Source organism: Oryx dammah, unplaced genomic scaffold, assembly GCF_014754425.2.
Source record: "Oryx dammah isolate SB20612 unplaced genomic scaffold, SCBI_Odam_1.1 HiC_scaffold_2, whole genome shotgun sequence".
Classification (NCBI taxonomy): Eukaryota; Metazoa; Chordata; class Mammalia; order Artiodactyla; family Bovidae; genus Oryx; species Oryx dammah.
The window spans coordinates 5,136,822-5,150,265 of NW_024070186.1; the positions used below are offsets into that span (position 1 = coordinate 5,136,822).

Here is a 13,444-nt window from a genome sequence, read left to right on the forward strand (position 1 = left end):
CCCCCCAGGATCCCCTGTCCGTGGGATTTCCCAGACAAGAGAAATCCGTTTCCTTCCGTTGCCATTTCCTTCTCCAGGGGATCTTCCCAACCTAGGGATCAAACAGGCAGATTCTTTGCCACTGCGCTGCCTGGGAAGCCCCCCACATTAACACCTGCACACGCGTCTTTTTTCTCCACTCCCCTTTGCAGGGCATTCACATTGTTTCCAGGCCATAGTGTTGCTGATCACAGGAGTGCATGCATCTTTTTGAATGATAGTTTTCGTTTTCTCCAGATACATGCCCAGGAGTACGACTGCTGGATCAGGTGGCAGCTCTGTTTTTAGTTGACTGAGGAACTTTCATGCTCTTTGCCAGAGCGGCTGTACCAGTTTACTGGCAGGACAGATTTTGATTTGAATCTAGCAACACGCTGAATGGGCTGAGTCGTCCTCAGTCTTGATCACGGGGAAATAAAAAACGTAGGTGAATCTGTGCTGCGGCCAAACCTTGATCCGTACTGAAGCCATACTTGTGCACAGTCGAAGAAAAGCCCTTGAGAAAATGGAAGTCCTCTGCCGCGTTCCTTCCCGCTTCCAGATCTGCTAGAAGCAGCCTCTCTTGACGTTTTCAGCCGTTTCTTCTGGGTCCTTCCGTGTCTCTCACAGCAGCGGCGGAGTGTTTTAACTTTGGTTCTTTTGCGTCCTCCGCCCTCCCTTCCTTCTGTTCTGTGAGCTGTGTCAGGAGGAAGGTCCTCCTGGAGGAGTGGGCAGCATCTTGCCTGCAGTGCTGGGCGGGGGCACGTGCTTTCCAGGGAGGCTGAGCTGCCTGGTCCCCGGAGCCCTCGAGGCCGGCTCTGAACTCGCCACACCGCCCTGATGCCCACACTTGTGTTCCTTCTGAAACAGACCTGTGACGCAGGGCCACCTGATGCACGGCTGACGTGTCACTCTTGATAAGTGTGCACATGCGTGGCTGATGCATCACTCCCGATAAGTGTGCACATGCGTGGCTGGCGCGTCACTCCCGATAAGTGTGCACACGCGTGGCTGGCGCGTCACTCTTGTTAAGTGTGCACATTTGTGGCTGGCGCATCACTCCTGATAAGTGTGCACATTAGCTTTATGATCCATCTGAGATCTGATATTTGCAAGCGTGGGGGAAAAAGTGGGTCTTCAGGTTCAGGAAATATGTTAAGCCTCTCAGCGTAGACCTGGAAAATAGTTCACTTGTGGTTGAACTCTTGTAAAATGCCACCGTTTCAGCAATCCTGCCTCCTCTCATATAAAGAATCCTGTGAGCTTAAAAACACGTGTTTGGCCCTGAATGAAACAGCAGCAAGTCCTGTCAGCCTTCTCAGCTTTGTGTGTGTGTAAGTGTGTGAGTGTGTATATTTGTGAGAGAGAGAGTGTGTGTATATGTATGTTTGTGAGAGAGTATGTGTGAGTGTGTCTGTGAGTGTGTGTATGTGTGTGTCAGTCTGTGTGTGTAAATGTGTAAGTGTGTATGTATGTTTGTGAGAGTATGTGTGTGTCAGTGTGTGTATGTGCAAGTGTGTATGTATGTGAGAGTGTGTGTATGTGTGATGAGTTTGTGTGTATGTGTGAGAGAGTGTGTGAGTGTGTGTGTGTGTGTGTGTGTGTGTATGTGTGTATGTTTGTGAGAGAGAGAGAGCGTGTGTGTGTGTGTGTGTGTGTGTGGTTATGTAACTTCTACCCCTCTTCCAGGGCCTCAAACCACTGACCCTTGTCCCTGAAGATTAAAGGGTTTTCTCCTTTGTGGTGCTTTGGACCTTAGGCTATTTAAATATATATATATGTATATTTTAACAGTTTACAGTTTTTAAAACATTTAGTTTAATAGTTTAAAAGTGTACTTATTTATTCTTGGCTGGGCTGGGCCCTCCTTTCTGCTTGCGGGCTTGCTCCAGTTGCCGGGAGCGGCGGCTCGCCTCCTCTGTGGTGTGCAGACTTCTCTTGTTGGGGAGCGCGGGCTCCAGGACCGCTGGCTTCCCTAGCTGCAGCTTGCGGTCTCGGTGGTTGAGGCGCTCAGGCTTAGTTGCTGGGTGGCTTTGGGCTCTTCCCCGGCCAGGGATTGAACCTATGTCCCCTTTATTGCTGCGCGGATTCTTATCCACTGCAGTGCCAGCAAAGTCCTAAACATACGTATTTTTATTGTGTTGGTTAGAGTCCATTCTGGTGGCTCCTGCCTGTGTAACATCAACAAAAAATGATGATTTGAAAGTGAGTCTTTCCCAAAGTGACATTTTATATTATTGAAAACTATTAAGGCCGTGAAAAACTGAAGAATGCTTCCAGATTCTGGGAAACTAGAGAGAGTTTAACAACTAGATCCTGTGTGAGTCCTGGACCGCATCCTGGACCAGGAAAAAATACCTTTTCTTCCTTTGCTGTAAAAGATGTTGGCTCAGATGGTGGAGAGTCTTGCTGCAATGTAGGAGACCCAGGTTCAATCTCTGGGTCGGGAAGATTCCCTGGAGAAGGGAATGGCTACCCACTCCAGTGGGTAGAGTGGGAAAGACTAGAGATCTCTTCAAGAAAATTAGAGATACCAAGGAAACATCTCACGCAAAGATGGGCTTGATAAAGGACAGAAATGGTATGGACCTAACAGAAGCAGAAGATATTAAGAAGAGGTGGCAAGAATACACAGAAGAACTGTACAAAAAAGATCTCAATGACCCAGTTAATCACGATGGTGTGATCACTCACCTAGAGCCAGACATCCTGGAATGTGAAGTCAGGTGGGCCTTAGGAAGCATCACTATGAACAAAGCTAGTGGAGGTGATGGAATTCCAGCTGAGCTATTTCCAATCCTAAAACATGATGTGAAAGTGCTGCACTCAGTATGCCAGCAAATTTGGAAAACTCACCAGTGGCCACAGGACTGGAAAAGGTCAGTTTTCATTCCAATCCCAAAGAAAGGCAATGCCAAAGAATGCTCAAACTACCGCACAATTGCACTCATTTCACACTCTAGCAAAGTAATGCTCAAAATTCTCCAAGCTAGGCTGCAACAGTACATGAACTGAGAACTTCCAGATGTTCAAGCTGGACTTAGAAAAGGCCGAGGAACCAGAGATCAAATTGCCAACATCCATTGGCTCATAGAAAAAGCAAGAGAATTCCAGAAAAATATCTACTTCTCTGATGTGAGAGTTGGACCATAAAGAAGGCTGAGCACTGAAGAATTGATGTTTTTGAACTGTGGTGTTGGAGAAGACTCTTGAGAGTCCCTTGGACAGCAAGGAGATCAAACCAGTCAGTGCTAAAGGAAATCATCCCCGAATGTTCATTGGAAGGACTGACGCTGAAGCTCCAATACCTTGTCCTCCTGATGAGAAGAACTGACTCCTTAGAAAAGACCCTGATGCTAGGAAAGATTGAAGGAAGGAGGAGAAGGGGATGACAGGATGCGAGGGTTGAATGGCATCACCGACTCAATGGAAATGAGTTTGAGCAAGCTCTGGGAGTTGGTGATGGACAGGGAGGCCTGTCATGCTGCAGTCCATGGCGTCGCAGAGAGTCAGACATGACTGAGCAACTGAACAACAACACCCCACTCCAGTATTCTTGCCTGGAGAATTCCATGGACAGAGGAGCCTGGCAGGCTAGAGTCCATGGGATTGCAAAGAGTTGGACACAGCTGAGTGATTAACACTTCCACTGTAAAAGATGTTGGTGGGACATCAAAATTTGAACAAAATCACAGATCAGATTAGTGGTGTATCAGTTTTAAGTTTCTGATTGTGATTGTCTGACTCTTGTTATGTAAGAGAATGTCCTCATTTTTAAGAAATACACACTGAAATGTCTCAGGCTAAAGGCCATCATGTCTGCATCTTACCCTCACTTTCCCCAAGTCTGAACTATTTTAAATAAAAAATGTTTAAAAAAGAGCCTTTTCTGCATTCCCAGACCTACCAGCTCTCTTAACTCAGCCTGCAAATGGCGGTGGCGTCTTGACTTTGGCCAAGGCTGCGTGTCCCACGGCAGGGTAGCTGTGCCGGCTGTGTGTCCTGGGGATGGCAGAGGTCCTCACCTGCTTGTTTGGAAACTTCCTCTAGTTGAATCAGAGTTCTAGAGCACAGCCTTTGTGCCTGGGAGGAACTTGGTTCCACTTAGGCCTATAAAAAGCTTTCAGATGCTTGAACACCTCGGAGGAGGCCAGCTTGTACAGGAAAGCATGCTGACCGGCACTGCGTCTTTCCTCTTCTCCTCTCTCAGTGGGAGGAAGTTCTTGCTGGTGCAGAACCCGGACAGCTGGTGCGCTGGTATGGAAAGAGGAAGCAGGGCTGGCCTTGTCAGCCGCCTGGCTGCCTGGGGCCTGCCCTGGGCCTGGAGCTGAGGCTAGAATCCCCTCCACTTTACCCCAGACCACTCAAGCAGCTTAAATAAAAGACGGGGTTTCTGAAAGGTGGAAGGGAGGGGGACCCCTGGGAAGGGAAGGGTGTTGAAGAGCCTTGAGCAGGCACTCCGAGCGTCCCAGCACCTGTGGGCCCAGCACGGTGACTCGCCACGCTGGGGCCCTCCCCTACAGAGCAGCCTTGGCTGGGTTGGTAAGGGATCTGGCTGGGTGGTTGCAGAGTCAGGGTTAGGGTCCAGGTCGTCTCCTGCACCCTCCGTCTGCCATCTGCTCTCCTCTCGTTTGCTTGCTCTTCCCTCTCCGTGGGCACCTGTGTCCTTGTCTTGCCCTCCTCTGGCTTCTTCCATTCTGGCCCTCGGGAGAGGATCGTATGTCAGAAGCACGGCAGCAGGATCCTCCTTACGTTCGGGGCACAGTTCCTAAAGAGGCGGGGTTTGGGAGATGCCCCAAGAAGTTGGGGTTCAAGGTGAGGCAGGAAGGTGGGCACAGGCGGGGAGCTGGGCCCCAGTCCCTAGCCGTGATTCTGCTGCTTCCCGACTGGGAGGCCCTGTGTGCTATCTCCCGATTTTCTTTCTTTCTTTTTTTTTTTTTCCCATGTATGCTCCCATCCCTTTGCTCCTGTCTTCCCAGGCTCTCTGGTTGGGTGAAACTTGCTAATGGGTGATTGGGCCTGTGCAGTGCTGGGCAGGGGTGCTGTGGTCCCTGTGGGGCTGGGCCTGGCTCCCTGGGGGCTCCTGCCCTCGAACCCCTTCTCTGCCCTCCTCCCAGCTCTGGGGCCCTCTTGCCTTGGTGCCCCAGACGCTGGCTCTGCCCCAGGCACAGTCTTTCCCCTTCTGCCTCTGCTGCAAAATTGCTGGAGCTGAAATCAGATCGTCCCGGCTGCCCGTCTGTCCCCCAGGGTTGTGATGGCCACTTCTGGGGCAGGAGAGGCAAGGAGGGCAGGCAGCAGGGGGACCCAGGAGGGTGGCTGGATCCCTGCAGGTGGAGCACAGAGCGGAATCCGGGTTCAGGAGCTGGACCCATGCCGCCCAGGATGGCAGTCACCAGCCCTGTGGGGCGACTCGAGTTCTACTTTAAAAATGACAGTTTAGTACGGTATCCAGTCAGCCGCCCTAGGCACACATCAAGTTTTCATTTAGCCACGCTCCTCTGCGGAGCCCTCCTCAAACTTGGAGCATCTCCGGTGCTGCAGAAAGCTCTGCAGACAGCCTGGGGGCCGCTTGATCCTTCTCACCGGAGCCCCAGGAAAGTGGTTTCTTTGTGTTTTAGCAGCTGCCACAAGTGCACTTATAGAATAGATTGGATGGGTGGGGGAGGAAAAATAAACGACATGATCTGTAGAAGCATTAAAAACAGGTCGGTTACCTTAGAACTGGTTGGGAAATCAGAGCGTGTCTGATGGTGCCTTGCTCTGTGGAATTCTGGAACGTTCCTGCTATAGAGACTTTACATCCCAAATCTCTTGTTCTTCTGCCTCTGTCATAATTTCTGCTTTATTCTTGCTCTGTATTTTTTTTTTCCCCACTTGGATTCACATTTGTCCTTTGTTTGAAAGTGAGACTTAATGACTATAAGTGAAAAGCCATCAGAGGGCAATAACTTCGTTTAAAGCAAGGTTTTCAGTGAAGAATCACGTGGATGAGCCCAGCTTGCTGACTTTGAGAGCAGCAGTCTCTTGTTTCCAGTGACTGTATCAGCTTCCTTATCAAATTCTTAGCAGATTCCCTTTTCAGGGAAGGCTCTGAGCCTGACCAAATCCCCCTTTCTTAGAAGGGAGATGAGCAAATGTGAAGAAGCAGCGTGGTTCCAAATGCAGGCTTTCTCCTTGGGGAAATCAGAAGGGGTGAAGGAAGGCCTGAGGAGGAGTAGCTGCTTCGCTGGCACTGAACACACGCCCGTGTTCCCCTCCAGCAGGTGTCTGCAGGGCGGCCCAGGGCGTGGGTGGGGCGGGTGTGATTTGGTGCCACCACCTGGCGCTTTGGGGCCTCAGGTTCCTTTCGTGCTCCTGTGATCACTGAGCATTGCAGAGAGATTCTTTTTTTATGGGTAGCATCTATTACCCATTTTTAAAAACTGTATTCATTTTTAAATGAATTTTTATTTTTAAAACTATTCATTCAAAGTGACAGTGATAAACCTATTACATGTATATCTTATCAAAATAACTTTTCCCAACCCCCCCCCCCAAAAAAAAAAAAACTGTGAAAAGAAAGCCGTCATTCTGTGGCTTTTGCAAGTCTCTTTCCTATCGGGCTTCATAGGAGAGCTGGATTCTCGTGATGACACATATCAAGCAGTCTCTGGAAAACTCCACTCAACAGTCACAGAGAACGAAAGTGGAAGAGGCAAATTAAACTGAATTTGATTATGAAAATGATTTTGACCGAGCAGAGTCCCAGAAAAGGTCTCCGGGAACCCCCAACCCCTACCTCCGTGTTCCCTGGACCAAACTTTGAGAACCACAGGTAAGGGAAAGCCAGGTGGGATCGGTGGATGCTCTGTAGACTGACACTCCCCTTGCGAGGCCTCGGGCCAGGCCAGCCCAGCCCTTCTCCCGGGGCTGAGGTCTCTTATCTGGGGATTGGGGATCTTCTTGCTGAGCCTGGCCATGCTCTCCTGCAGGGTCTTTGTGAGGCTCGGAGCATGCCTGCGAAATCTTTCCACGAGCAGAGAGCAGTGTGTTTATAAGTGGCATGACTCGAGACCTTTTGAAGTTTGGTGACTTTAGTTTGTAGGACAGTTATTTTTAAAACCTGATGGCCTTTGCTCACCTCGCTAGGTTCTGGGGAGGCCTATGTGAAGGGGAGAGGCTGCCCTTCTCAGCTTTCAGGCGAGATCATTGAGGCTTAGGTGGCTGGGTTGGCCAGAAAAAAGGGCTTGTCCCGGTGTGACCACCCTGCCCGCCGCTTCCCAGGCGCCGCGGTGCAGGCTTCGTGTGGCGGGGTTTCTTGTCTGGTCCAGGGCCGTGCTTCCGACACACTGACACGTTCGCACGGGGAGACTGTGCCACCCTCAGCAGCTCTTTGCTTGGATAAATTGCCCTCAGTCTGAGTCACCTAGTGGATGTGACAGGTTTCAGACCGGAAGCTCTGAGGTCTCATCCAAGCCAAGGGGTGGTTTAGAACTCCTTCAAATGCTGATCTAAAAAACGACCCGCTGGTAAACAGCCCTGGCCGGTGTGTGGCTCATTTTTCTTGACTAGTGAAAGGTCTGCTCATTCTCCAGAGGTGTCTTCTGAACTTATCCGTGGATCACTTAGCGCAGGGAAAACAGTTGGCTCTCCTCCCTGGACACCCCAGGAAGCAGCCCCAACTCTGATCTTGGGAGACACATTGCTTGTAATTGTAGATGACAGAGAACCATGGTGGAGTCCTTTCTTGAACTAGGAAATAAGGCAAAAAGTACAAGTTCAGTTGTGGCCAGCTGGCTTTAAGATGAATTGGGGGGGAAAAAAAAGAGAGAGAGAAATTCTTTCTACAGAATGGGTTGAATTAAGTTCCCCAGAAGCTCCTTGTATGTATGGCTTTACCCTCTGGGGCAGAAGCTCTCCAGCAATTACCTGTATTTAAGTTACAGAACTTTGCCACTTAAAGACTGTGACTGACTTTCCCCTCCCTGAGTACATTAGCATGGCTACCTTACGGCATACAGTAGTTTTCGGTATTTTTTTTTGAGACTTAGTTCAGTTGCAAAGGACAGAGATCCAGTTCCAGCTAGCTTAAAACATGAAGCAGGGGTGACGATTGTGTGTGTCTGTGTACCATTTTGGCTCGGGGGAAGTGGAGTTTAGGGTTAGACTATAAAGCATTGCTAGGTCCAGAAGCTCAAAGTGTCATTAGGAGTGCTTCCCTCCCTACCTCTGGTGGGCTCTCCCCTCATGGTACCAGGATGGCTGCCGTCTGCTCCAGCTTTTATTCCATCTTCTCAGCCATCTCAGTACAAAAAGTTTCCTCTTAACAGTTTCAGAAAAGTCCCAGAATGAAACCTTACTGATTCTGATGGATCCCGTGCCCTCCCTTAACAATCACTGAAGCTAGGAGTATCCTGTACTGATGGCCAGGCATGGGATCAGTTCTGAGACCAGGGTGAGGTTCAATAAAATCAGTGCTGTTATGCTGGGTAAGCAGGGAAGATGTTGGTTTTGTGGGCTCCCACACCTCAGGATTTTATGGTGAATTATTACTCGGACAGCTGTGCCCCTCTGGAATGGTGGAAGAACTAGGCCCGCTCTCTTTTATCAGGGAGAAGGCTGGCTTTGTGTTGAGCGCTTAACACAACACGTCTTGGATGAATAGTTGTTGTTGTTTGGCTGCCAGCCAACCCTGCGTCATCATCCCTGGCAGCACAGCCTCTCTGATGGAGAGAGATGCTAATGTCAAATGATATCTCTTGGACTCAGCAGCCTTTGATGGTCACACGCTCGACCAGGCTGGTGGTCCCTGAATCTGCTCCCCAGATTCACGTGGGGACCCCAACCCAGATTTGATCTGCGGATGGTTCTGCTTACAAATATACTGTGATAATTTCCTACAAATTTTTAAAAGGGCAAAAAAGACAAAACAACCCCTCCCAACTAGTATCCGATCCTCCCACCCAAGCCCCGTATTTCCCTCTCATAGAGGCAATTCAGTTGACCCATTTAACGTATTTTAGCTGATAATTTAGGTATTTACTTCCGTCATTCTAAACAGCAGGCTTTGTGTGGCTGCTTCTTGACGTTTTCGTTTTGGTTCTTACCTCACCTTGTCATTATGAAAGAGGAGGCTCCAGTCTCCTTCTTCCTCTGCCCCGCCCCCCTTCCTCCCGGCAGGACCAAGTTGCAATCAGCCTTCAGCGTGTACATTGTTGCAGCCTGGAAAGTTCTGTTCAAGGTCCCGAGGTTTACTTTTCTTTTTTTAAAAAAAAATTCTTTTCTGTCCGTATCCATTTACTTATTTATTGGTCTTGCAGCCTGTGGGATCTTAGTTCCCCGACCAGGGATCGCACGTTGCCCTCCCTGTGATGTAAGTGCGGATTCTTAACCACGGGTCCCCCAGGGAAGAGGCAGAGTGGTGTTCAGGCATTACTGAGGGCAGGCGCTTGGGGGGGAAATGGAGGCTCACTCGGGAAACCTACCCTGTCTCCCGATGCATGTGGGATCGAGGTCAGAGCCTGGGAGCGGCTCCCGTGGCCTTCCTCCTGCCAGCCCTCCCATCTGCTGCCCTTGGCTCTGCTGGTCGTTCAGCTGCGATGCCCCCTTCTCTTTCTGGTGAAATCCCCCTCTCTCCAAGTCCAGGCTGGGATGACTCTCTGGGTGTGGCCATCCTGGGTGTGTCTGCTACAGCGTGTAGCCCGAGGTCTTTTGTCCCTATCACGCTTGGTGGTGCTTATTTATTTACCACTGAGGGAAGTCTAGAGTGAAATCTTAGCTCTGCCATTTCCCAGCTTTGTGAGCTTGGGCAGGCTCCCTGGTCATGCTGTGCCTCAGTTTCCCTCTTGGTACAGTGTGGATCACGCCCATGGCAGTCATGGGGAACTGTACTCAATATCTTGTAGTAATCTAGAATGGAGAAGGATCTGGGAAGAAGAGATAGGTGGGTACAACTCGATCTTTGTGCTGTATATCTGAAGCTAGCACAACCCTGAAAGTCAACTGTCCTTCAATTAAAAAGAAAGAGCAACTGAAGCGCCTTAGCTGGTAAGGTTGTTAGTGACTGCACACACAGACGGGTAAAAGCATCTGTGTCTGCCCCATGGGAGACTGGCCATCTGTTCCCTGCATGCCCTTTCACGCAGGTAGGTGGCTTATATTATAGTCGCTGGTGCCTGGAGTAGCTCTGGGCAAATCTGAAGTCTCTGAGGGCTGGGAAGGGGAGATCAGTGGGTGAAGCAGGCTGGGCGTGGCTCAGGCACAGGGCCTGGGAACCGGAAAGGACCGTCTCTAAGTGGTGTCTTCTCCACTTTTAACCAGTGGTTGCCAGGTAGGAATGGAGGCCCAGTGTTGCCCGATCATCTGATTTAAAGAAAATAAAAATTTCGTTTTTTTATGAGGACTTTGGAATCTAAATTAAAATAAAATTGTATGAGTTTTCCTGAAGTGGATAAATTATGTAAATTTTCCATTTAGTATATTGCATACAGCCAAGGGCATGAAGCCTGTGGGTCCGCGGGCTCCTGGTTTGGGGCCCTACTCTCAGTTCCCAGAGAGGATGGAGAGAGATGGTGTGACCTGCCATCTCTCACCCACCCCCGGTCACGTGCTGACTGATTTGGGCCCTGGTTTTCCTGCCTGTGGCCTGGAGATGCAGTTGTGTTTGTGGGTGTGTCTGCGAAGCAGGTTTTCCTCCCCTGGGTCAGCTGCCCCTCAGAGCCACCCCTTTGTAGAATCATGGGTCTCTTTTTATGCCAGGGGAAAAAAAAAAAAAACATTGTGTGCATTTATTGAGTACCTACTGTGTGCCCAGGAGCTAGCTGTTAGGCACCCAGCTGTTACAGTCACTGGTACCAGGAGTAGCTCTGGGCAATCAGAAGTCTCCGAGGGCTGGGAGGGGAGGTCAGTGGGTGAATCAGGCTGGTCGTGGCTCAGGCACAGGGCACGGGGCTGGAAAGGACCGTCTCTAAGGGGTGCCTTCTCCTCTACTTCTAGCCCCTGGTTGCCAGGTAGGAATGGGGGCCCTGTGTTGCCCGATCTAGGTGTTAGCTCTTAGGAGCTAACAGCCCTCCCTATGAGATGGAAAAGAACCATTTTATAGGTAATAAAAACGATGCGTAAAGAAGTGACTGGATCGGAGCTTGCAGAAAGGTTTAACCCGGTTTAGCTCCGTCTCTCTGCTGAAAGTCTGGAGCTGCAGCCAACACGTTGCCTCCCACGGACTGCAAGTCAGGCCCGACAGCAGCTCAGCAGGGCTTTGCTTGTCCCCGGGCGGCCCGCACGCGCGTGCGCGGCGTGTCCTCTGGAGGACAAGTCTAGCTTGTTCTGTCCTCAGCAGCTGTAGCTGAAGCACGTGACTGCAGACCCGGGAGAAGAGAGAAGGCGGAGCAGCTTCCAATGATGAGACACAGGCCTGGGGGGAGGGGCCCCAGGTACAGGACGGGGGGCCCAGGGGCTGAGACGCTCCTGCAAGACAAAGGCCACCTTCGTATGTTTCAAACCCACCTAGAAAGCTCAAGCGCGAAATGATGGGGGGAGAGCAAGTTAGGCGTGATCGGGGCCTTCCTGACCCCCCGTGAGCTGTCCCAGTGATCCACGAGGTCCATATAATCTTCTGCTTAGAAGCAGTGTTCAGATAGTGAGGCAGCCCCTTTGCAGCCAGTGACGCACGCGGGTGTACCAGGGGCGTGGCCGGCTGCTCTTGGGCGCCCCCCTGCGGCTGGTGAGCACGTGCTGTTCCTCCTCTCCCAGCACCCATGTCACCCCTCTGATGCACACAGACTCCCCAGGGTGTGGCCGTGCCAGGCCAGCTCCCTGGGGGAGGAAGGGTGGAGGGGACTGAGTCTCTGAAGCCCCGACTGACCCTTCCAGTGTCTTCCTAGAGCTGGAACCAGACTGTCTTTATGATTCTTCTCCTCCTCGGGGCATCTGTGGACCTGGTTTCCTGACTTTGATGGTGCGGTGAAGCCTGGTGCCGCCCACCCTGCCCCCGTTCCCCTCTCCCAGACGCCTGTCCAGGCCCACATGGCTCGTGGTGTCCCCGGAGGGGGTGGCCAACCTCATCTCTAGCCGTTCCCCACATTCTGGACGTCCAGCTTCCTGCAGTCTCTGGAAAATGCCAGCCTGATCCCTCCCCTCTGCTGTGGGCGTGGCTCTGCTGCTGCTTTGGACTCAGTGTTTCCCTCCTCCCATCCGTGCTCAGGCCTCTGTGCAGATGGTACGCCTGGGAGCTCCCCATGAGTCCCCCTCTAAGGGCGAGTCTCCCACCCCCTTACCTGGCCTGCTGAGGCTCTGGGTCCTGGGTCCCACGCCAGCTGTGCTGGTCCCATCCTTACACACACTCTGGGGATGGGCTTTGTTTATCCCCATCTCACCGCCCGGACTGGAGGCATCCTGAAGGCAGGGGCCAAGCCCAAGGCAGAGCACAGGATCTGGCCTGTCGGAAATTGGCACGCACTGTTTAGTGTTGACCATGTCACAGGACTGGGGACATCATGGGCGAGTGACGAATGCTGCCATCATCGTGGGCTGAAACTGCCGGGGTGACCAGGTTAGGCATCTTCCCCTGGACGGAGCTTTGCGGTCTAACCCTCTCTGTCTGATATGGTAGTCATGGCCTCATTGATTGTTTAAGCATATCTAAATAAAATGAACTAAGTGAAAAGCTCCTTCTGTCCATCTCGCTAGCCAGAGTCAAATGCTCAGTAGCCACGTACAGCTGGGGGGCTGCCATACCAGCCGGCACAGTTGCTGGGACGCTTGCAGTATCACACCAGATTCTCTCGGGGGCCGTTGTTGTTGACACGGGCTTGTACGCACAGGCTTCCCGGTCGAGTGGAGGCCCTTCTGGATGCTTCTGGGGAAGTCAAGTGGATTTCCGCAGGCTCCTTCAGCCTGAACTCTGTCCTCAATTTCCTGTCTGCAGGACATCCGTCAGAAGTTCCGCTCCGTCCTGGTGGAAGCGACGGTGAAGCTGGATGAGCTGGTAAAGAAGATCGGCAAGGCCGTGGAGGACTCGAAGCCCTACTGGGAGGCTCGGAGGGTGGCGAGGCAGGTAAGGGCCCGGTCTGCCTGTTGCCCTGCCCAGTGCTGTGGGCACCCCTGACCTCCAGGCCCTGCTGCTGAAGGCCAGGGCACAGGAGAGCCGTGACTTCGTCAGGAGGCGCATTTGGAGATGGTGCCTTGTTTTCTCGCCCCACAGCCTGCCTTCATTCCCGCTCTCAGTGCTGTTAATGCCATGTGGGTGCTGGCGTTTGGATGTCCCTACCAGTGGCTTCCCTGATAGCTGAGTTGGTAAAGAATCGCCTGCAATGCAGGAGAACCTGGTTCGATTCCTGGCTTGGGAAGATCCCCTGGAGAAGGGATAGGCTACCCACTCCAGTATCAAAGAGTCGGACGTGACTGAGCTTTTAACAATGTATTATTACATCCCTGGTGGCTCAGATGG

General features: G+C 51.6%; 1 protein-coding gene across 2 annotated transcripts in view; it reads left to right on the top strand.

Moving 5' to 3' along the window:
• SH3BP5 (SH3 domain binding protein 5) overlaps positions 1 to 13,444 on the top strand; it is a 75,234-nt gene that overhangs the window by 16,595 nt on the left and 45,195 nt on the right. Inside the window, exons 2-3 of one of the 2 annotated variants that reach the window (XM_040263799.1) lie at positions 1,205 to 1,214; positions 12,923 to 13,051. Coding sequence is in view for 1 of the 2 variants with exons in the window: in XM_040263794.1 (XP_040119728.1) it covers positions 12,923 to 13,051 (129 nt within the window). In the remaining variant the exon portion in view is untranslated. The remainder of the gene's footprint in view (positions 1 to 1,204; positions 1,215 to 12,922; positions 13,052 to 13,444) is intronic. The other variant, XM_040263794.1, reaches the window with a different exon arrangement.